Source organism: Psammomys obesus, unplaced genomic scaffold (genome assembly GCF_907164565.1).
Source record: "Psammomys obesus unplaced genomic scaffold, mPsaObe1.curated_primary_1811, whole genome shotgun sequence".
Classification (NCBI taxonomy): domain Eukaryota; kingdom Metazoa; phylum Chordata; class Mammalia; order Rodentia; family Muridae; genus Psammomys; species Psammomys obesus.
This window is the reverse complement of record NW_026590542.1, coordinates 711,198-735,592: the sequence shown is the minus strand read 5'-3', so window position 1 is coordinate 735,592 and position 24,395 is coordinate 711,198. Positions and strand designations below refer to the sequence as shown.

At 44.7% G+C, this 24,395-nt stretch overlaps 1 protein-coding gene across 1 annotated transcript; it reads right to left on the bottom strand.

The window, feature by feature from the left end:
- Positions 1–1,142: 1,142 nt before the first annotated feature.
- Uba1 (ubiquitin like modifier activating enzyme 1) lies at positions 1,143–23,279 on the bottom strand. The gene is made up of 26 exons (XM_055607889.1): positions 23,189–23,279; positions 15,184–15,300; positions 14,989–15,047; positions 14,722–14,890; positions 14,492–14,626; positions 13,462–13,568; positions 13,145–13,235; positions 12,906–13,038; positions 12,278–12,375; positions 11,864–12,010; positions 11,562–11,738; positions 11,348–11,452; positions 11,181–11,261; positions 10,703–10,858; positions 8,310–8,475; positions 7,974–8,170; positions 5,507–5,571; positions 5,103–5,298; positions 4,386–4,460; positions 4,075–4,264; positions 2,990–3,078; positions 2,666–2,758; positions 2,352–2,543; positions 1,857–1,958; positions 1,649–1,749; positions 1,143–1,471 (listed from the first exon to the last, which is right to left on the bottom strand). Exons 2-26 carry the CDS (start codon positions 15,298–15,300, stop codon positions 1,336–1,338), a joined length of 3,177 nt encoding a protein of 1,058 aa, XP_055463864.1. The 5' UTR covers positions 23,189–23,279; the 3' UTR covers positions 1,143–1,335.
- Between the last annotated feature and the right edge of the window lie 1,116 nt (positions 23,280–24,395).

Genomic DNA, 24,395 nt, shown 5'->3' with positions numbered 1-24,395 from the left:
CATGATGGGAAGATTCTTCCATATTCTTATATGGAAGAATAAGTGATCTACTGGGTCACTCCAGTAGATCCGGCCAAGGAAAAGTATGAGCAGAGAGGTAAACAAGAGCATACACTGTGCCTAAGGTCAGGAGGTAGACATCAAGACAGACTGTGATGGGAATTAAGACAAGTTTGGGGACAGGATGAAGTACTCTAATTAAGTGCTTCTAAATAGGACAAGAAACTATTGGACAGAAATCAATGAAGGAAAATATCTATCATGATGGCTAACCAGATTAGAGTTTGGAACCCTCAGATAAGATAAGGAAGGAGCACAGCAGCTCAGGGCTTGATGGGGCTGTTGATGGGCCTCCTGCTACTATCTGCATTAACCAACTGCTCCTCAGCCTCACAGCCAGAGCTTCTCTGGAAGGTAGGATGTCCGGGCAACTCCAAGGTGGGCATATGGGCAGACTGAAGCAGAAAAGAGCACTTTCTTTTCAAGATATCCTTATCCAAGTATGTCTATTAAAAACTGCAGTGTGCCTCATGACATTGGTGTTCCTTAGACTGGCTGTTCAAGACTCATCAGCATAGAGCTGAAATACCTGTAAAAGCATTTCTAGTGCTATGAGGAACTATGACATTAAGGACAGCTCAGGCTAGGTGGTCAATGCATGTCTTTAGTTCCAGCACTCAGGAGGCTGATGTAGGTGGATCTCTGTTTGAGCCAGCCCAGACTACAGAGCTTCTAATATTGCCAAGGCTACATAGAAATCTTGTATCAAACACACAAAAGGACAGCCCAGAATCTGGCTGCTTCAAACTGGGGAAGGAATCTGCCCAAAGGAGAATGCCCAAAACATGCTAACTTAGCCCTTGCAGCCTGATCCACTGTTAAGTGTGTTCTTCATAATGGATGGAAGCAGCTAGGACACAGAGAAGACCACGTTTGACCCCAGTACAAATCACCTGGACCCAGTACCTGTTTGTATAACTTCACTGGTACCTCCATGTCTGTTATGTAGCACAGAAGATATCAACTCCCATTTTTTCCTTCCCAGGAAGCTTATTGCTAAGAATACACCATTGAGGTACTTATCTGAATCAGACAATTCCAGGATGCTCCTTTCTTCCCTGGAGACAGCCAGGACAGCTATATCTGGGTTATTATCTTTTTATTGGGATTTAAATTCCAAACAAGGTACAAAGCAGTGGTGAGAGGGTCTCAGGTTGCTGGGTGATAAGGGAATACCAGGCTTGGCTAGATGGACCACTGCCAGAGGCCAAATGGGAACGAGGACTGGAAAGGATCTGGGAAGGGAAGACTGGGACTTAGGAGAATGCATGGAGATCAGCGAATGGTATATCGTACATAGGGGACCTCGACGTCCTCGCCACTTTCATCGTTGCAGCACAGCTCAAGCACCAGTGCCCGCACATGGCGGCCCAGCTTTCTCTTTGACACACGGCTCACAATCTCTGTCATCCTAGGGAAAGGGATGAGGGTAAAGAGTAGAGGGCCAGAAAGACAAAGTAAGAGAGGCAGGGATGTAGGTAAGGGCAAGAGAGGTGATGGGTAGGAGTAAGAGCTCCAAGCTGAGGCTTCCCACCCAACAAAAGGAACACAGGGCCTTTCCCAGTCTGCTTGGCAACAGCCTACTCACGGTTGATCCAACCGTTCCTTGAGCTTAGCAGCTGGCATGAAGAAAGAATAGAGCATGGACACGCCCTGGGACAACATGGTGATCTCTAATTTGTGCTCTATCTGGAAGGCAGGAGGGGGAAACAGCAGTGTTATGATGGCAGTAAGGACAAAAAGTTATCTATACATCTCATCCTCCAAGTGGGGTGAGAGGGAGAAAGGACCTTTACCTTAAAGTATTCGAGGAACTGTCTGAGGGTCATCTCCTCACCATTAGGCTGTAGCCCTTGTACTTCAAAGCGATCCCACAATGTCCACTCTTGATTATAGTACTGCAATGCAAAAGAAGATAGGATGTGGGCCATTCCAGAATCCCAGCCCTCTGCCCTCCCTGCTTCCAAGCATGCAGATCCAAAGGCTTTTGTTCAAAGCCTTTTCCTGGCTCGTACGTCACTCTGAGTAAGCAATGAACAATGAATGACAATGTCTTATGTCATGAGAACCCTATTTTTATCTTCTATCCCTTATCTTCTCAATCACTCTGATCTACTGATTTTTATTCTTTCAACATGCCAGATATACTTTATAGCTTAGTACTCTTGCAAAAAAGATGCAGGTATATTTTGATTGGAACTCTGACCTAGTGACTGGGTCTAATGCAAACCAGATTGAGTTCTATTAAGATACATTCTAATACAAGTCCATCTTCTGATGTGGGCACCTACCTGGTGACGAGGTGCAGCAAGAGGTTCAGAAAACCCAAAGAAGGGCAGGGCCAAGTTCAGGAAACCATTTTTGTAGGAATCAAGCTGTCGGTGCCCCTGAACTACCTTGTATAGCTCCAGACACACAAGGCCAACCACAGCAGCTGTAGTTGTGGCAATAGCTGGGATGATCTTTCCTGCAATCAGCTTGCTCTGAGAAATAGACCAAGAAAGATGTTTTAAGTTATAAGAAGCTGAAGGTCTATAGAAGAGGACAGGATGTAAGGAAGTCAAGTCTGAAAATGGATAGAACACCTGGCCTAGAGTCCCCTTACCTTGTGTCGGTCTGCGGGGGAAATATCATAGTTTTCGGCCCGAAGATTAGATGCTGCCACAATGAAATCCATGTGGAAGTTGCTGTCGTCATCCTGAGTAAGAGGAATAGATCAGATGAAAAGTTTTCCTGGCTTCTTGGGACATTTCCTCCATTGCAGATTGGTTTCTCCCAGATGAGAAGGAAAGCTATGTGGCAGTCCCTGATCTGATCATTATAAAGGTGTGGACTGATTCCATATTCCTAGATTCCCATTCTTTACAACCCTGCCTATGCTTAAGTCTCCCCAAGTGTATTATCCAGGGCCCCTGCCCTTTCCAAGCACCTTCTCAAAATCAATGGGATACATCTTAAATCCAGGCAACTTGTCTGGGCTGGGCAATGTAGCTTTGAGCTCCTCAAGACGGCTGTCATCTGCACAAAGAGAAAACACAGCCTTTTAGATGCAAGGAGTAAGATAGAAAGCCTAAGGTAGAGCAGAGGGAATTCAGTTAGATACAGATCTTGGAGAGATATCCTAGAATGAAGTTTAAAAGGGAAAGGCAGAGCAGAGCAGAGAGCAAACCTGAAAAAGGCAAGAATAAAAGTTATCAAGAGCTAGAGATACAGGAACAGAATCAAAGACCTTAGGAGAAAGTAGGGTGATCAGATGGATGGGGTGTCAGTCAGTCTTGGGAAGACAATGTACATGACACAGAAGACATGGTGGGGATATAGGGAAGTACAAAGAATGGATATACGAAAGGATCTGAAGGAAAATAGAAAAAAAATATGAAGAGGCAAGATGGAGTATGAGATAGGGGAAGAAGAAATGTGTGAGAAATCAAAGGGAACCTGTGGAAGAGGTGGAAGAAAAGACTAAAGGAAATATACAGAGAGGAACATGAGAAGGCAAGTATTTCAGAAGAAAGATGGGGATGAGGAAGAGGGAAGGCTAATACAGGGGGGATACAGAGCTATATAAAACATTACAGATATCTAAAAGTGAAGGCAAGGGGACTAAATTATGATGGGCAACATTAAAGACACATACAGAGAATCAGGGTGGGAGGGATGTATGGATGGGGAGACATGAGACATCTGGAAGGAGACAAAGTGGGCAAGAACCAACGGAGGAGAACCCTGCTGGAGATCATACCCCCTAAATGAACACAGATCAAGGAGAAGCAGAGAAAAATATAAAATCAAGGCACACATGCACTAAGCAAGAAGAACAAAGTTTGTTTTTCTGGTTATCAGAGCTGTAAAGAAAAGGGAGGGAGAGACTATGCTCCCAACAGATTGTCTTCATTTCAGGGGGAGGGAGGTACAAAAGAAAGTGAGGTCACAGAGCTATTAGTAGAAGACTAATGGGGAAGCTAGGGACAGATAGGGGTGGTGACTTCTAAACAAATGGTGAAACACCCTCACCAACAGAGGCACTGGCGCTCTGCAACTCCTGGTCAGAAACATGGATCTTGACACCAGACTTGGGGGTGAACTCTGGAACTTGTACTGACTGCAGGAGTGAGGCCACAGCAGCTCGGTCTTGAGAACCAGTCAACCCATAGGTCTGGGCAAAAAGGTTGGCAGCAGCCATCACATAATCCAGATGCAGTGTCTAGGGGAAGGCAGGGCATGGTAGAGTTAATACATCTGCCCTTGCATGGGAAGCCACCACCTCCTTCCCACCCACCCATCCTCTCTACCTGATCCCACAAAAACCCAACAAGGAGACTTACATTGTTAACATCAAAAGTAAGTGGGTGTGGACAGCGTTTGGGTCCAGACCAGAAAGGGGCCCCTGAGCTGGTGAGCTAAAACAAAAAAAGAGAGTTTCGAGAAGCAAGAGCTTGAAATGGAGGCCTCTTTGAAAATCCTGACGCATCATCTTGGCTCTGCATTCACCTTAACTCACTATCCTTGGCTGGGTCCTGAAGGGGGTTGGAGTCAATCATCTAAGACTTACACTGGTCCTGGCTAAGAAAACCATCAAGTCTTATAAAATTGCTTCACTTGCTAGACTCGACTGGATCACTAGGCATATACTTAGCATTAATACCAATGAATCCTCACAAAAGGTCCTGTGAGACATATCATTACTGTTCCTCCTTCAAACTAAAGAAAGGTACAGAGAGAAGTGACTTTCCGAAGTTCAGAGAGAGCTGGGATTTGAATAAATGTTGGCTCTTTTGATCTCAAGTCCAGAATCTCTATTTTATGGTCCACTACAACCCTGATAAAAATCAAGTCAGACTCAGCCTACACCACAGTGGAAACAGCAAGACAACCAGTTCTCTTGCTCCAAGGAATGAGGGAAGAAACAAAAAGGTCATTCTTCTGACATCTTTGCCTTGGATACCAGCCACATCTGGACTAGTAACTGGGAGAAACCACTTGATGAGTCTGCAGCAAACTCTGGTTGCAAGGAAATGCATGCTGCCAAATGGACAGATTACCTGGTCGGGAGGGAAGTTGTGCAGCAGTTGCCGGATGTTGTTACAGTACTGGGTGTGCCAGTGGTGGCAGGCCCAGGTCACGCAGTCACCCCAAGTCTGTGGTCGCTGCAACACTAAGCTGCGCTGTACAGCCTCCAGCACCTCCAATGGCTGTGTACCTGCCAGCCGCAATGTCCGCTCCACAAATTTGGGGTCTCTATTGGGGAATGGAGGAAGCCAAGGGTCAAGATTATACAGTGGGCTCTGGGGCAATCCTACTTTCTCCATGGGAAAATAGTCTTGATCCCCCAATAGGAAGAGACTTGAACATTTAGAATCTTTTGAAAAGTGTGCATAGTGCTGATGGTGAAAGCATAGAATGTCTTTGGTGGCAGGCAGGAAGGTAGGGTGTGCAAGTTACTCACGTGAGGTACTGATTAACATTTTCTGCTGGCTGCTTGAAAAGGCCTTCAAATTCATCCCGAGCCCACTGCAGACAGAGCAAATGGATTTTATGGAATGATGGGCCAAAATAGGTTTCCACAGTCAAGTGCAAGTCATCTTAGATAACACAAGTAGGAAATACACAGCTACTCTGGGAAAGCAGAAACTCCCAACCTTCCCCACTCTCTCATTCTTGGCCTCTCAATTTAAGTCAATGAATTTGATCTGAGAAATAATATCTCAATGCATATGTAGAAAAACAATGTGTTAAGACCTGTATATGTGGCCGGGCATGATGGCACACTCCTGTAATCCCAGCATTCAGGTAGGCAGAGGCAGATGAGTTAAAGGCCATCCTGGTGTACAAATCAAGTCCAAGACAGCCAAGGCTACACAGAGAAACCCTGTCTCAAAAAACTAAAAAGACCTGTAAATGTATACTATGCCTTGGTGAAAAATGTGTATCAGCTAAGTGTATTTTACAACTTAAAAACAAGATTGCTTCAAGTTCAATGCTGGACACAATTGCAAGTGATCCTAACTCAACAACAATGAAATGGCAGAGAAGCCTAAGCTACAAAAAAGCAAACAACAACAACAACAACAAAAAATAGATTCAGCCAGGTGTGGTGGTACATTCCTGGAGACAGAGACAGGTAGATCGCTGTGAGTTCAAGGCCAGCCTAGTCCAGGACAGCCAAAGCTACACAGGGAAACCCTGCCTTGAAAAACCAAAAAGATTCAATCTAACAATCTATTCTCTAAGGTCTTAGCAGGAACCAAGACATTAGCTTTATCCTGTTCCCTATGTATACTTAAAATGGTATCAGTTAAACAGGCCAGTGAGAGAGGAATGTAAGGCACAAAAAAGTTCAAGGTCACACATGCCCTAGTGAGAATGGTGGGCACACAAAATTGACACAGCCACTTTGGAACAACAGGGTCAGAAGGGGAAGTGAAAAACAAGATTGTTCTTTCCCAGCGCTCTATTCCTATTACCCATCCCGAATGTGTTGGTCTCCAACACTGCACTTAGAATTCTCCTGACAGCTACCCTTGTGGCCTGGGTGCTCACCACATAGACATAACTTTGTTAACGTTTTTAGCTTCCTACAGCATTGTTCCTATGTGTATCATGTGTAGACTATCACTGTGACATACTAGCATCAAACTAATTTTGGGCCTATATATCGTGTGCTAGAGACAAATATGTAGAAAAGAGGCAAAGAAATGACTATTTTGTTTAGCATGAAAATAATGCTTTGGAGCCAGGCACATGCCTATAATTCCAGTACTTGGGAAATGGAGGCAAAAGGATCAGTTCAAGATCAACCTCAGCTACATCGCATATTTGAAGCCATCCTGCAATACATGAGCTGTCTCAAAAAATAAAAACAAACAAAGCAGAAAATGTTTTGGCTAGATAGTTCTTAATTATGAGTCATTTTGTATCTTCCCCTGCCCCAACAACTCAGAAAAAACAAAAACAAAGCAAGCAAGCAAACAAACAAAAAACACCCTTTAAAAAAAAAAAGCTATATAGGTAGGTTTTTTTTTTTTTTTTTTTTTTAAGATTTTTATGTATATGTTATGTGTGTAGGTAACAACTGAGGCCAGAAGGCGGCATTGGATTCCCTGGAACTGGAGTTACAGACACTTGTGAGCTGCTCTGTAGGTCCTGGGAACAGAACCTGGGTCTCTTATAAGCAAGTGCTTCTGTAACTACTGAGCCACCTCTTCTGCCACAATTTTAAATTTATGTGTATGGGTGTTCTGCCTGCATGTATATTAGTGCACCACATGCATGCAGTACCTACGCAGGACATCAGATTCCTTGGAGCTGGAGTTATCACCATTATGAACAGTCATGTGGGTGATGGGAACTAATCCCAGGTACTTTGGAAGAGCAGTCACTGCTCTTAACTATTGAGCTATCTCTAAGTTATTAAGAGTGGTGAGTGTTCCTGACATGTAATGAACAGAAGTCAAAAATCCACCTGCCTCTGCTACCTCAGTGCTGAGATTAAAAATGTGTGTAACCACACCTAGCATATCAATGTAAGAAAACATGGCAAAACATTGTTAAGCCTAGGTGAGGAATTCAGTATTCACCATTCTTTTGTTTGTTTTGTTTTGTTTTTCTGAGAAAAGGTCTTCTTTTATAATCCAGGTGGCCTTGGCCTCACAGTAATCTTCCTGACTTAGTCTCTCAAGTACTGGTGAGCCACCACGCCTAGCAACAGCACTCATTTTTACCTGTCTGCGTATTGGAAAAAAGTCAAAAGTAGGTATTACAAGAAGAGTAAGTGATTCCAGAAATGTTAAACTGCCAGGTGGAAAGAAAGGTGGTAGAAGAAAATGTTTCTTATATTTAGGCCTTTGACACCCGAAAGTCAAGGGTCTGGTGGGCATGTTCTAACCCCTTCCCTTCCCCTGAGCACCACTCACCTGCAGAGTGTGTTCAATGGCATTGGGAAAATTTTTCAGGGTGCAGATGGGGATGGATTTCTCTGGTGGATCCTGGCTAGAGCTGTACGATTCTGTCAGGAAGGGGATCACCACCTGTACATTGCCCTTCGTGCCCAGTGTGCCAGACTCAAGCAGTGGCGTCCGATAGTACACACAGCGACGATCCATGTACATGCCTATGTTATGTGGGTAGGAACATGATATGAGAGCCAGGAGACAAGGCAAGGTACATTGGGAAAAAAAAAAAAAAAAACAAACAGGAAGACCCAGACTCATTCTTTTGCCCTTGCCTTCTTTACCAGCCTTCAAACTTACGGGCATCTACATTATCCAGGGCATTGGCAACACCATCCAAGTTTTGGAAAAAATCATCATCATAGATGCGCTCAGTGTCAGGACCTACACGGTTCTGGTGGCTTATCACCTGGATGTAAGGATTCATCTGGCGCACAGCTGCAGCGGCCGTGTCAGACTTTAACTTCTGTAAAATCAGGAGATACAGTTAGGGTAGAATGCAGGTTCAGTTTTTGAAGTATTCACTTAACATCATAGAGAACTGTCCCTCTGAACCTTCATCTAATGCTATAAAAATCAGGACGGGTTAAGGAGGCTCCCTGGCTTAGCAGGGTATTCTATAATAATGTCAATGGCCAGGGCTAAGATGGAAAAATCAGCAGTGAGATGGAGAAGAAAGCACGTATTATAGACAATATGGACTAACTACCTGTTTTGTTGGGGTTTTTTTGTTTTGTTTTGTTTTTGCTTACATGATATCTACTATTCTTTTAGGGAGTAGCACTTCGGGTTGGAGTACGTTTCCCCAAACATAGATGTCTGAGACAATAAATACGAAGAAGTGCTATGATACCAATGTCAGGTCACATCCCTCCTCTGCTTAGAACCTTTCTCTGGCTGTCACTGGACTCAGAGATCCACCTTCCTCTCAAATACTGAGATGAAAGGTCCCAAAATGAAAATAAGGTCACCATGTCCTGTCTTATTTTATTCTTTACTATACCTCAAGTATCTATAGCAATAACTCCTAAAGTTACTATTCAGTGAATCAATTAACGAATAGGATTACTGGACAGTATGATACTGGCCTTATGAAAAGGCTCATAAATTTCTGGTACTTCAGTTTCAAACTGCAGAGAAGAGTCACCTGGCTGACTACAATGCCATCCTTTAGAAGGTCTGCTTCCAAAAGTGGCCTTGGCTGGAGTCTAGTAACTTAGATTTTAGGAAAAGTTCCCATCACTCCCTCACCTAATATTAATGCTTTGGTGTGCCTGAACTGTTTGTATGAACAGTGTAGAGTAGACAGTATGAATTATGTTAAAAATCTCCTTTCCCTCTAGAGTCAGTGAAGTAAGGGAGTCTTTTTGTTTTGTTTTTTTGTGACAGGGTTTCTGTGTAACCTTGGCTATCCTGAACTTGCTTTGTAGACCAGGCTAGCCTCAAACTTACAGTGATTCCAGGTGCCTCTGTCTCCCAAGTGTTGGGATTAAAGGCATGTGCCCCCACTGCCCAGCTAGTCAGGGATTCTGATACACAACCAGATCCCAGTAAGAGCCCCAGGTACAGAAACAGTACTGTTATATTTCTTACTGGAGAAATCCATCTTCTGCAACTCTGCTGGGAGATAACTTATTTTTCCTCAAAGATTTATTATTTATACAGTATTCTCCCTGCATGTGTGCCTACATGACAGAAGACGACACCAGATCCCATTATAGATGGTTATGAGCCACCATGTGGTTGCTGGGAATTGAACTTGGGACCTTTGGATGAACAGCTGGTGTTCTTAACTGCTGAGCCATCTTTCCAGCCCAGAAGTTAACTCTTAGATGGTTGCTGCTGATTTCATTACGTGGGCTTTTCTTCCCTTGATGATTGTGCTGTGTACTTTTTCTACAATAAATCAGTCACTAGTTCTCCAGGCATTCACTGAGTTTGGAGATGTTTTTGGGAACCCCTTAAGACATTGTCCCAAAGCAGCATTGATAAGGGCTAGAGTGATGGTTCAGTGGTTAAGAACACTGTTGGTCTTCCAGAGGACAACATTTTGGTTCCTAATATTAACATATGGTGACCCACTTATAAATGCAGAATTCCAGTTCTAGAGGATCCAACACACTTTTCCAGTCTCTTCAGGCACTAGGCACACACACAGCAGGCACTCACATATACACGTAAATTAAATATATTTTTGTTGCTGTTTTGAGACAGGGTTTCACTGTGTGTTTCCCAACTGTCCTAGAACTCACTATGTAGACCAGACGGTCTGGAACTAAAGGTATCTGCCAGCCTCTGCCTACTGAGTACTGGGATTAAAGGTGTATCATACCACACCTGTCAATAAATGGATCCTTAAAAAAAAAAATCAAGAAAAAAAAAAGAAAGTTAAAGGGCAGGGGCTCAATGGTAGTCTTTAACTAGCTACCTAAAATGCATGATGCTCTGGATTCAATCCCTAGTACTGAAATAAGAAAAAAAGAAAGAAACTGACTTGAAAGGTGTTCATGAAAAAAAAAAAAAAAAGAAAATGACTCATTCAAAGTAGGGCTACGTAATGTTTGCTGAATGAATGACAGAAAGAACAAAAGGCCAAAGGAAAGATAAGTAGATCTCTACTAGAAATACTGGGAATAAGAAAAAGGAGGAAAGTGAGATGTCAGAACCCCATCTTCTACTCCCATCCATCTCACCGTGACATCCCAGGGCCGGAAAAGAAACTGTCGGTTTAGGTTTGACTTCTCAATGGTATCCATGTCTGTAACAACAACCTCTCCACCTTCTCCACAGCCTAGCCCAATCATGGCAAAGTTTTTGAGCAATTCACAGCCAATGGCCCCTGCACCCACCTAAGAAACAGCCAAGAAGAGACACAGAAACAAATCAGGATGATGCAAGTGTATACAAAGCCACCCATTGTTCTTCTTGCCTGCTGGAGGCAATAGGATTGAGTAAAAAGGTCTACTGACACATGGTCAAGTCCCAGCGCTGTAGGAAATGACCCTTCTGGTCTGAAGATGAGACCAGAAGAAATAATGGGTTAAAGAGATGTGGAATAGGAAAAATAATAAAAGACCCTCCCCTTTAGAATGCAAAGGAAAAACCCAGAAGGGTTGGCTAGAGGCCAAGGGAGGTGAACATGCTAGGTGTCCAATGAGATAGACCACTCACCAGGAAGTACTTTTGCTTGCCCAGCTTCTCTTGAAGGTCTGAGCCAAATACAGCTACCTGCCCATCATACCGGTTTTGACGCTGTGAAATATGAAGTGAGGAGGGTCAGAGAAAAACTTCCCCAGAAGCACCCCCAATAATGCCCTCTCTCCAGTCCATTAACATACTGGGAGGCACTTTTCCTCTGTAAGAGCCTCTTTGTCCTCTGGGAGACATTCAAGAGCATCAAAGTACAACCACTGCATGATGGGCATAAACTTCCCAGAGCAGGCCTAGTGAAGAAGGAAAGAGGAGGTGGCTAGTGTTTAATCAGGCCCTGAAACATTTGGATAGCAAATAAGAGAGGCAAGGTGAAACCCAGTCTGTTCCCACCCTGCTGACCTTCATAACTTCCTGGGCAGCGAGACCCCCAATAAAAGCATTTATGGGTGCCAGGTCCCCAGCAGCAACATATGCTAGCTTCCGGATAAGGTCTTCATCCACTTTGTCCTGTCGTACTGCAGGTGGGGACCGAGCATTCACAGCCTGTGCTAGGGCCACCAGTTCTGTTGCATCTTCCTGGTAGGGCAAATGAAGCAAGTAAGAATCTTTCAGGGAATGGACAGTACATAGGCAGAGGTATGGTCATGGGTCTTTAGCACCAAGAATTTCTATACTGGCTGGCTGCTGGTCCAACTACCCACCTCATTTCGTGGTCGAGGTGGCTGGTTGTGCTGTGCACAGAATTGGTGCAGAGCTTGGAAACCAATGTGTAGTTGGGCAGGACGAGAATATTTGGCAAAGTCAGTAATCACAAAGTCAGGGTCTGCCAGTGATGCTGCTAAAGATTTCTGTAGGAAAGTAGCATATAAAAACGAGAAGAAATGAACAGAGAATTTGAAACTGTCTAGAACACTGGTTCTCAACCTGTGAGTCATGACCCCTTTAGGAAACCTGTATCTCCAAAAACATTTACATTTCATAACAGCAGCAACAAAAATAATTTATGGTTGGGGTCACCAAAACACGAGGGACTTTATTCAAGGGTCACAGCATTAGGAAGGTTGAGAACCACTGATTTAGAACTACCCACCATGAATCACTGCCCCAATACTCACAAAGCTAATCTTTTTAGGTACTTTGACCTGACTGACGATGCCTCCACGGATGTAGTCAGAGAAGTTGGATGTGTCACATATACTAAAGGTATAAGGACCTAGAGTGGATAGGGAGAGGCTGTCAGTCTTACATACCTTTAAGACTTTACATACCATACATTAAAGTTCACAAAACTTAAGACAAGTGGGGGGGGGGGATGTCTGACCTAGTGCATAAATACCAAGTACTATCTTTCAACCCCAGACCCCATTGGAGATCAGAAACTATCTCCCCCCTGCTCCAGACCAAGTTCAGACACCATGAGACCCTTGTGTCCCTGGCCCTAAGTCTACACTGGTAGGCTGCTCTTTCCCAAATCAGCTTAGATATGAGATCTTCTGATCTGCCCTGTCCAAATTACAAGAGGCTCCTTCTCCTCAACTCAGATCCTAGGGGTCCATGCTTCTATTAACATTTCAAACATAGTTGGCCCTTATCCCCCATGGGATCTCAGTTCTGGTGAGACCCCAGGTTCTCTCATGCACTTCAGGCACTCAGGATATGGCCACCCTCACTCTGAAGTCAAAGACTCCTCTCTTTAATCTCGTAGGCCAGTTAGCCTAAGATACCCCCATGGCCCCAGCTCACCCAGCACTTTGATCTCTATGGGCTGACATCCATTGAGTTGGATCATGCCCTGTACTTCCGAGAACGAGACAAAGTCACCACTCTCAAAGCCATGTCGAGCCTCATCAAGGCAGGTAACCACACCGGGGTTGTCCTGGTTAAAAAGGAGTGAGCCTCAGAGGCAAGTCAAGGTACAAGAGTACAGAGAGGGCTGCCATTGCCTATCTGTCTGCCAAGGCCTCTGAGGCTGGTTTCTTTACCTTGGTGACCATTGAAACCATAGCACTGAGTGGTTGTTCTCCATTGGAATCTGTGAGGACCATTTCCTCTCCAAAGTCACAAAAAAGTTGCCTGTAGAAAGTGGCAAGAATGATGCCTGAAGTCTACACAAAGTCCCAGGCATCTTTCAAAGTGCACTGGATATCTGCTAAGCAAACTTGCCATATCACAGTGGGAGTATAAGAACACTAATGTCACGTAGGGAGAGGTAAAAACACAGAATACAAAACTTGAGTTGCAGAAGAGGGATGAGCATCTTAGAAAATTATGGGGAAAGGCATAGGAGAGTAGCACTCACCCAAATAGGCCTCGTGTATCTGCCACCACTAGCTTGATGCCACGGCTATGACAGAATTCACTCACTCGAAGCTGGTCTTCCAGGGGGCTGTTGGTAAGGACCACCACCTGTGGAGAAGTAGAGCTTGGGTCAAAAGTCCAGAACTAGGAGAAGGGGAGAAGAAAGAACAACGGCAGAAAACTGGTGGGAAGGTTCAAGCAGTTCTCCTGGTCCTCCAGGCCTCTTTCATAAAGACTCTGGGGATCAGATTCAGTGAGAGGAAATCACAGCAAAAAGAAAATGAAAGCTTACAGCATGTTGGGAAAGGTAGTGTGGTACTAGGCAGACTGCAGAATAGCTGACTCACTTGTTTGCTAACTGCCTCAAACCCTGCCATGCCCTGTGAGACACAGGAAGGGCAAAACTATTACAATCCAAAGTCTAAGCTCACTCCTACCATACTTACCTATTGATGGTTCTCAAGATGTCAACCACTCAACAATATTTGAAACTGCTCTCTATCTTCTCCAGGAATATCTATCTCTTTCCACCAGGATGAGTTTCTACTACTATGTCAGATTGTTGTTGCTACAGCACCTTGGCCCTTGGAGGCCTTAGCCCCTGAGCCAGACTCTCAGCTCTTACAGCCTACCCTTTTTAACTAGCAAATCCCCATGCCACCTTTTCTGTGTCCAAGCTGCTATTCTCTATGCTTAATCTTCACAGGACTCCTGCTAAGTCAGTACTGCTGCCATTCCTATTCTGAAAATGGAAAGAGCAAGGCCCAGGATCTAAGTGACCTGCCTAAAGTTGCACTAGAAGAGCTAGACACTCATAGCAGGACATGCTGTCCCTCGTCTCTTCATAACTTCTATTTTGTATGGTGTGTCCACATCTTTCTCCCAAAAGGCAGGCCGAAGATCTCATTTTGCCTGCATCCTCACTGCTCTCCAGCATGACTGATACCCAAGACAGATCATTAAAATAGTGAATAGTACCAAAAATACCAAAGATGAGTTCCAATAAAATCAAGCAGGAGGTTGAGCAGTACCTGGAAGCCATTAAGGAAGTCCTCAACGAGAGGCCCAGTGTAGGCAGTGACAGGCACATAGCTGTTGAGTTCAGCAAGTCGGGGCTGGGATACCTCAGCCCGATTTTTACCAATGTCCTCCTCACGAAGGTAAAACTGTAAGGGGGTGGTAGTGGCAGGAGAATAAGTAAGATAGATGTGGCACACAGAGGCTGGTGTCTCAGCAGGGAAAAGATTTTGGGAAGAGGTACCTGGGAGGAGAGATCAGCCCACTGGGTAGTGCCTTGATCATGTAGGGTGACAGTCTTGACCCCACCAAGGATGATGTTCTTAGCGATTTCCACACCCAAGCCCCGCAAGCCTGAGACAAGGACACTGGATGTCTGGAGCCTTTTCATCGCCTCATGGCCCAAAACATACCTGTCAAGTTAGAGGGTGCTCCAGGTCAGGGTCCAGCCCACCAGGTCCAACTTTTTCAGTGCCCCTTCCCACCTCAGGCAGACTTCAGCCTGACTTACAGCTGCCGGGAGTAAAGGCCCTCATCTATGTCTGTTTCACTGCCGTTCTTCGCCATTCCCTGGGAATGGAGAGCAAGAATGGGTTCAGGACAACATGCATGAGTGGAGTTGTGGGATTGGGACACATGGAGAGTGATATGAAAGACACCCCTTCTTACTACCATAGTTGCCAGTCTTCAGGGAGAAGATACTCACGTTCGTTGGCACTGAGGACACTGCAGACAGCACAGACTGGGCAGGGGAACAGTTAGTACCCGGCTTTGGATCAGGCCCAGACACGCGACGTTTCTTGGACAGCGGCGAGCTGGACATCTAGAGGAGAAAGGCAGGCCAGAGTTGAGCCTAGGACATATACAGATATTTTTCTGGTTTGTTTGTTTTAAATACAGGGTCTCACCATGTAGCCATGATTTGCCTTGAAGTATTTTTCTGCTTGTTAGTGGTAATAGTGGGAAAAGATTTAGTATTGGTACATCTACTTTAGAAAAGAAATTGGCACAGAAAGAAACTGGCTGGCCCAGGATCACTCCACTGTCAGACTCAAGATTTGAACCTAGGTGGTTTGGCTTACAAATCTATACAGCTGACGGCTAAGTCATTTTGTCCTTCCCTAGACTAGCATAAGGGAAAGGTTCCAATACTGTGGAGTAAAATTCTGGAAAGATCAGAGGATGTGTAACTCAGCAAATACTCAGGTTTCAAATCTTGACCCTTACAGATATCATATGGAGCTGCTCCCTCACTTTGTAAAATGAGTGATGATATGGCTCCATGGATTGCCGAGATGAGAAAAGATACAGAGCACAGGCCCTGGGGGGGGGGGGGTAGAGCTTTACAAAGACCAAACCCTTCTCCCACTTTTAGGGATAGAAAACTCAGGCCAATAAACAGGTTACAGGAAGTGAGAAAATGCACACTTCTAAAATCTCTTTCTTGGCATGTGAAGTCCCTTCAACAGGTTAGAAGTAATGATAAATGAATATTTACTAGGAGCCCTCTCTGTGTCAGAGGCCACACTAAGCACTTTATGAGCCTTGTTATCTGTCCTCAGGGAATCCCTGTGGGAATTGCACTACTATTTAATCCACCTCACATGGAAGGAAAAATTTCATTCAGGAATATTTGGTGACTTGACCAAAGTTCCCACTCAGAGTGGTTGAAACTGGGATCAAACCAGACCCAATGACTCTGAAGTCTAAGCCACTTCTCAGAGTTAGCAAGTTTCATGCTCTCAATTGTCCTGACCCTGCAAGGCAGGGTTTAAGGTCCCTGTCGAACAAATCAGCCTGCTATTGGAAGTGAAGTCTAATAGTAGTAGATTCAGATTCTTGTAAATAGAACATAAGACCTAGAATCATTTCTCAGGCTCAGTAGCTCTTCAACGTACCAAACCTTTTTGTATACCCTGAGTCTTCTGTTCACACAGCTGCTCTTACTATGAAGCCTTTTTTGACCCTCAATACCAACAAAGCCAAGGTTCCAATTCAGCACCATCACATTCTAACATTAACACAATGACAAGAGCTCCCTACTATCAAATCCAACAGTCAGAAGATTAAGGACTTTAACCCTAATAATGCCTATGAACTACATAACATACTATAAAGCCTGGAGAACTCCACTCATTTGCCCAATGTCATGTAGCTGGTAGCAAATAGTCTGTATGATTTTCCTAGGTGAGTAGTGTCAGGATTTGGCTTTGGGTCCAGCCCACACTGCTCAAAGATGGGAGATAAATGGTGAAAGAGAGAAGACAGGAGGCCTAGGGTCAAAGTCTGCTAGTGAAATTGCTGGGAATGTTTAGATCCAACTTGGGTAGGAAGAAACTTGATAAATTAGGAAGGAAACAATGGTAATTCCTATTTTCCATTTACTGGCAGTGACTTGGCACAGAGATCTCATTTCCTCTAAGCCCATTTTCTCAAAAATCTGGGATAAAAGGAACTGTCTTCCTCATGAGACTAAAGAGGCTATCTGTGGTCAAAACTGAGGGACCTGAGGACATAAGCTCCTCCCTAGGAGGAGGCCACAGGAGCCTCCATTACTCAGTTATCTCCCTTGCCTTGTCATTGGTTACTTTGTTCAGGGTATATTCTTTCTTCACTCCCTACATCAAACAAGATCCAGGGCCAGAGAGTTCTTTATCAGACCTTTTACCTCTCCACCCCCAGTGCCAGCAGCAAGGGTCTAAGTAAGCAGGTTCAGGATCACTGTTCAAAAGTAGACTTCAAAGCCAGGTGTGGCAGTATATATCTACAGCCCCAGAGTTTAGAAGGCACAGGCAGGAGGACTCCATGTTGGAGGCTAGCCTGAGCTGCACAAAGAGAGGCTGTCTCAAAAAAGAAAATAAAAAAAGGAGATTTCAATTACCAGGTTTTGAAGTACCCCTTTATCAAGGCAAACAAGAGGAATCTAGGGCAGAGACCTTGCAACAAGAGCTAAAGATTCCCCCACTCCCATACACACACACACACACACACAGAGAGAGAGAGAGAGAGAGAGAGAGAGAGAGATCCTTTCTCCCCCGACATGTGCCCAGCCTTTTCTACTGGAATATATCTTCCAAAACTTGCTTGGAAAAGCTGAAATTAAAGCATTTCAAATTTACCTCAGATCTCCACACTGATGAAGGAAGCCTAATATTCTATTCTCAAAACAAAGAAAGGCTGGGTGGGGGAACCCTGGGGTAGGTTTAGGAGGCACAAAGTCAGTTGATTAAGGTGGAAGATGATACAGGGGAAGATGCTGGGGCCTGTCAAGCTTCTTGTGAGGTGCTAACTGAAAAAGTCTTTAGGAGTGTGACAAAGGCATCAAGAAGTGGTTGAGCTCAGGAGCTGTGAAGGAGATAGGAAGAGACCTTAGCAGGCCTTACAAGTAATGGGGGCATTAGACAAAGTTATAAAGGAAGACTTATGTCTGGGTTTCTAGAAAGAGGTGGGAGAATTTAGAACCTGAGACTACTACAGGAAGATGCTAGGGCTGAGAGAGTCTAAGATTCTAGTGATAAAAACGCTTCACCAAAAATAATGAGAATTTACACTAGTGCCAGGAAGCTGGGAGATTAAGTGCTAAGTGACTAGAAGTCTCTGGGGGCAGACTCTTGGAGAGGGATTTCTAATGGAGCAACAAAGGCCTTGTGTATATCTAATAGGTACCACAGCTGCTCTCATAGGGTAGAAATGGGAAGATGAATTTCAGATAGTTCAAACCTTAAAGATGCACTGCGCATGGAGGTACACAATCCCAGCACTAGAAAGGCAGAAGCAGGCTGGTCTCTTAGAGTTTGAGGCCAGCCAAAGATGGACACAGTAAAACTCTAATAAACAAACAAACAACAACAATAATTTACCAAGCAAATACTAACTAGATCTCCAAGTGAAGTTAGGTTTCTCTTATTCTGTGACTCCACAGAAACTGGGTAAATAAATAGATACTGGGGTCTTTCTACTCTGGTGAGGGATAAATGGGCATGTTGGAGACAAGGGTATCTGACAGTAATAATGGTGTTCAGTGAGGCCAAAAGCAAAAGCTGAGACCCTCTGAATGATGATGTTGGAAACCTTTAAAAATGATGTAGACAGATTCTGAGCCCTGCTGTTACATTAAGGGATCTATAAAAAGAGAAGCTAGAGTGCTGGTCTGCTTGTGAAGACAGAAGTTGGGTCTAGGATGAGACCGTCTCTGGTAGATAGGGCTATAAATCAAAAGTCTGAAAGAGTAGATAGATGGTGGCAGACAATCATTAATGGAGAATTGTGTCCAAACGGGTCCTCCCTGGTGTCTAGTCCCCGAGATGCTCTAAAGGTTAAGGATGGCTGATGGGGAAGAAGATAAGGCCAATAAGGGCACAGCCTTTTTAAGAACAATGAGAGCATGAAAAAGGGGGGGGGGGAGTCCCAAAAAGCAAGGAAAGTCCCTATGTGCTGATGATTCTAGAATCCAAAGGAGCGTCTAAAGGCAGATGCTGAAGAGTCTCTGACTAAGAATGCCAGGTATCCACAATGGAGAATGCTATGTCAAAGTGGTGTTGGGAGACCTCGAATATAGGAATGGGTCTCCCGTAGGAAGGCCAGGCAGACAGATTTTCAAGGAGTTTACTCCGGATGGCAGCTGTAAGGGCAGAGAGTATCCTTGGTGGGGACAGGGGGTGGAAATTCTGAAATTGCTGAAATGAAGGCCACAAGGCTCCTTCCTAAAGTCTGGCCCCTCTTAAGCCACGAGGGCAAATATTGAAGGGCTAGGAGAATTCTCAAGGGAGATTTCAGGGCAGGTCTTCAACAGCACACAAGTATGGACGGCTTTTACAAGCAGCAATGCTGATTTCCGTGCCTTTATTGGAGACTGAGGAGTTCTGACAGAAAACGCGAGGCTCAGGAAGGGATCAAGATATCTGGTTATAATGCTGAGCCAGAAGTCTCCGGAAACAGAGATAGGGGTTCTGATGTCAAGGTCAGATCTCAGCCCAAGGGAATAGGGGTGGTCCCAGACAGAAAAGATCCACCCTGTCCCAGGATTTGTACTCCCCCACACCCACTCGTCTAGTGATTCCTGATACCCACAACGCCGCAGAGCACCCAGACATTGGGCTGGCAACGAGCCAGCAGGGACCCTCCCATACCTCCCAGAGCCCTTGCTTCCAGCCAGGTGCAGAGAAAAGCTATTACCAATGCCGGTTCCCCGGGTCGCGCCGCCGCCTACTCCTCAAGGAGCCGAAGCCAAGCTCGGCCGCCACCCTCCTCTTTTTCCTCCTCCTCCCTGCCGCCTGGGCCAGCTAGGATCACTGCCGCCTTCTTCCCCGACCGCTGTGGTTGTGGTCTTCCCTACCACCTCCTTCACCCCAGCAACTGACACAAGATGGCGGCGGCAGAGCCCAAGGCCGGAACAAAACCCTAAGCCCTACCCCCAGATGCCCGGATGCAAGAGAACCGCGCCCATTCATGAATCATGTATTTTCCCTGCCCAGTTTGGGACTTCTTTAATTTGAAGGAGAACAGCTCCACCAAGCGGCTCTGGAGGCAGAAACTAGAAAAACAGGTAGCCCAAGAGGTCACACCCCATGAAACACGAATAAAGAACCATGGCAGCTAAACTGTCAAAGAAATCAAAAAAGGACTTCAACATAATTCTTCCAGATCATGAATTGTGAAGCAAGGTTTACTAAAACTAGGCAACCGGAAAGTAGATGTTAAAGCATAGCAACCACACCCCATGCTCATGAATAATGAATGATCTTGTAGCTGCCGGGAATCTAGGAGACCAAAGCTACATCTTATTCATGAATAATGCAAGAGGCTCAGTGGGATGGAACAAAAGAGGCAGGCTTGCCTTATTGCTCCATCTAATACCCAGTAAGCAAGAAATGGGGCTACTGCAGGGAAGACGGTCTCCCTTGGCTCCTGAGTATTGAATGACGATGCTGTAGCCACAGCTCAACCTGAAAACAGGTCAAGAAAGGTGGGTTATGCCTTTAATCCCAGCGCTCAGGAGGCAGGAGCAGGAGGATCTCTGAATGTGAGGCCTGTCTGGTCTACAGAACGAGTTCAGGACAACCAGGGCTACACATAGAGACCCTGTTCTCTCGGGTGGAGGCAAGGGGGTGGGTGGGGACACCAAAATAATGGTTGTACTTAGACTCTGCTTGTGTACCTGGTGGCACATACCTTTAATACCAGCAGTAAGGAGGTCGAAGCAAGAGAATCATTAGTTTGAGGCAAGCCTGGTTAACAAGAAAACCTGTCTCAAAAAAGTACAAAGCTCATCCATTTTATTAATTATTCATGAGGCTTGATGGGTACCAACCCAAGGTGGTCCTGCCCAGCAAGTGAAGATTATAATAGTCAAGACATGTGTCATAAAGGATAACCCTGCAAAGCCAGAGGGGAGCACAGTCCTTGCTCCTCATCCTTGACCACTTAGGGGATTATCTTGTCCCAACTAAATTCATACTCACTATATGCCTTTGATAGGCAATGATAGTAATAGAACTAATCCACCTCGGGTTGAAGTTGTAGACTTCCCAACACCCTGGGTTCAATCCATAGTATCATAAAAAACAGACAAAAAAAAACCCAACATACCAATCTTACTTCAAAAAACCTCAGATTGATAAAGTGTGTTATGAAAATGAGTACACAAAGTGTCTTAGAGCAGTGCTGCCACAAGGATCATTACAATTTTCAAATACATGTAACTAAAGGTAGTGTGTAAGCATACTTGCTTTGATCTAAAATTACTTATGTGTGAGGATGTAGCCAGCCACTGCAACAATTATCAACTTGAATGTTTCCAGATCAGAAGATGTGAATTAAGAACAAGAACTTACCTATGATTGAGTAAATATTTAGAAAGGGTTTAGAACAGTGACTGGCACATAGGACCATATAATTAACCTGAGCAATAGCAACACTTTTCTTAAAAGACAGGATTTTGCTGGGGTAATTCCATAGTACTTGGTAGGCTGAGGCAGGAGGATCACTAGTAGCAGTTAAGTGTGAGGGAAACAGACTCTGGGGGAAACAGACCCTAGAGAAAGAGACAGAGAAGCAGACACAGAGAGGGAAGGAAGAACAGAAAAAAGAGTGAGAGAAGAAAGAGTAGAGAGGAAAGAGCAGAGTGGAAGGAAAGAAGAGAAAGATGGAGAAAGAGAGGACAAGAGAAGTTTTGTTTTGTTTCCCTGTGTTGCCCATGCTGGATCTCAAACACCCTTATTTGAGATCCTCCTGCCTCACTTAGCTTCCCAACTACTCTTGTAATCCCATATTACTTGGCAGGCTAAGGCAAGCAGGTCTCTAATTCTTTGGCAAGCCTTGGGAAACACAGTGACAGCCTGGAGAGAAAGGAGGAGGAGACATGGGGAGAGAGAGGGAGGGATCGGATGAGAACACACCAGTAAAAGTACTATTAAGTACTATTAATAGTACTAATAAAAGTACTATTATCCAACTTTGAAACCAGATAGAACAAATTTGAACTCTAGTTCAGCCACTCACTGAGCGACTTTAGGACAAATTACTTACCTATCCTGTGTCTCAGATTGCTTATCTATGAAGTAGGATGAAGCTACTTTTGAGACGTTGTGAAGATAAAATGGATTAATAAAAATAAATAAATGGATGTAAATTATTGTTATTGTCCTGCATACCATTTTCCGACTCCCAAAAAGACTTGCCAAAGACCCACAACAATAAAGATGATCTGAATCCAGAGTCTCGGTTAGTAATCTAAAATTACTTCGACATAAGGCATGAACAAACATCTGTGCGGCATTATCTCTGATAGATGCCAGGTTTAAATCCTGGCACCTGTGAGGGAAAACTTCAGATCCCGAGGAAACTGTAAAGGCCACGCCCCTCACAAATTATGCCTAGCACCCTAGAAGAGCTTAAAAACCCTCTGGGCGCTACTCACCTTCACAGTTTATTGTATGGATTATCAGTGAACTCTAGTTTGTAAGGCAGACTTCGGGATTCCCCGTCAACACGCCCCTTCCGCAGGCTGATCCGCCCCCTAGAGAGTAATTCATAAACTGACACTTCTAGTGGACCAGGTGCGAAGGAGGGTTCGCACCACAGCCCCGGCCCTCATAAACGAATAAAGCGGCAACCAAGGACCTCTCGGTGGCCCAGTAGCCCTAAGTCCGCTCGGAAGAGCCAGGCAGACAGTCTTTCTTGGCCTCCGTTATGAGGCACCTCTGCTGGCGTCGGGGACCCCGAAGTGTCTGGGTCTCACTGCGCAGGGTAACCAGCCGCGGAGACCTCATCAGAGGTCACAAAGGCCACTGTTACCTCCACAGTGCCACGTTCCCACTGTCACCCTATCCGGTCCCGAAACAACTCCTGCTTTGACTTTAACTTTAACTTTAACTTCAAACTTCTTTCCTCTTGGAGAGCCCGAAAATTCTGTTCTGCTGACAGATTACTCATAGGCAGACCCCAAGCCTTCCCCAAGCATCCCCTAAGCTCTGCTTCCAAGGAGTATAAATCTGCATCTGATAACTACCTCATAAAGCAGACTATTAAGTGCCACCCGAATCCCCAAGCACTGTCTCCTAACGGTCTCCTCAAAAGTAGACACCCTCTGAATGCCACCTGGGCCCCACAACCTCCAAATTTGCCCATTAGAGATGCCCGAAGTTGGGATTCGGGAAGCACCCTCTTCCAAATGCTGTCCAGGGGCTTGGTGGCAATGTGCTCCCGCTCACCCCAGTGCTGGGCGGAAGCCTCGCCTTCCTTCTGGAGATAAGCCGAAGCCACAGGGCAACGGAAGAGCAAACCACCTCCGTCGTGCAAAAGGAACCAGAGTTTGCGCGGAGCTCGGAAGCGCGGGGCCTTAGAGGGCCGGGTCTGGGGTGTACCATAGATACCCAAATAAAAGGGCGCTTCTGCCTACTTCTGTGCTTCTGGTGCCGGTTTCAAGAGAATATATCCCCTACAGGTTGTGGTATGATCTCCATACGCAATGCATCCTGGGAGTGGTAGTTTTGTCCCGCTAATGCCTGGTGCACGTGGTGGGCATCAGCCCCTAAAAGATGGGGAAAATGTAAGCCTGCGTTTATTTCCTAGAACTGTGTACTCTATGAGGGTGGGAAACGGGAACGGAACATGATAGTGCCTCCAGGTTAGAAGACACATCCAACATAAGCTCAGGAAGGCTGAGACTCTAGTGGCCAAAAGTATTCATTTTCTTTTTCCCGTTTGTGGAGTTGAAGATGTGGGCTAGGTGTTCCTTGCCTTCATGGAACAATATTCTATTCCGTCGTGAGAAACAGCCCGTAAACATAACAAATAAGAACAAACATATACATATCCATTATAATAAGTAGCCCGTGACTACATAAATTACCTATGAACATAAAAATGTGTGAGTGTTTTTAACAGGAATCCCTTATGCAACTTAGGCTGCCTTGGAACTTGCTGTATAGCCCAGGCTGATCTTGAACTTCTGATTCTCCTGTTTACTTCACCAAGTTCTAGGATTATATACAGGCATGCTCAGCTGCAAATGTTAATATGTAAAATAGTTTACATTTATTTGTATATAATGTATCTTATATTTAGTGCATTGTGTATATAACTGTATGACTGACTAGATACATTGTATACACAGCATATATGTAACTATTGTATCGTTAAGGGATTATATACAATAGTTACATATATGTCATTAGGCAATGTCCTGCATGAACTTACATAAAACCAAATGAGCACAGCTTTGCTCATTTAAGCTAAATGGTTTAGCCAAGGATTCCTAGGCTACAAACTATATATATATACATATACATATACATATATATATATATACAAATATATATACTGTATAAATATATATACTATCTATAGTATATGTATTTTATGTGTGGACTAGTGGTATTTGGGGATCAAAACATAGTAAAACTAGAGCAAAAATAC

Bases quoted from the DNA above. Each gene is read 5' to 3' on its own strand.
- Uba1 (XM_055607889.1), bottom strand. From the start codon at position 15,300: ATGTCCAGCTCGCCGCTGTCCAAGAAACGTCGCGTGTCTGGGCCTGAT. The intron at 13,039-13,144 runs GTAAAGAAACCA...CTTTTTAACCAG, and splicing joins TGGTTTCAATGGTCACCAAG to GACAACCCCGGTGTGGTTAC. The intron at 3,079-4,074 runs GTGAGGGTGTTT...CTCTTTGTGCAG, and splicing joins GAGCGCCAGTGCCTCTGTTG to ATGACAGCCGTCTTGAGGAG.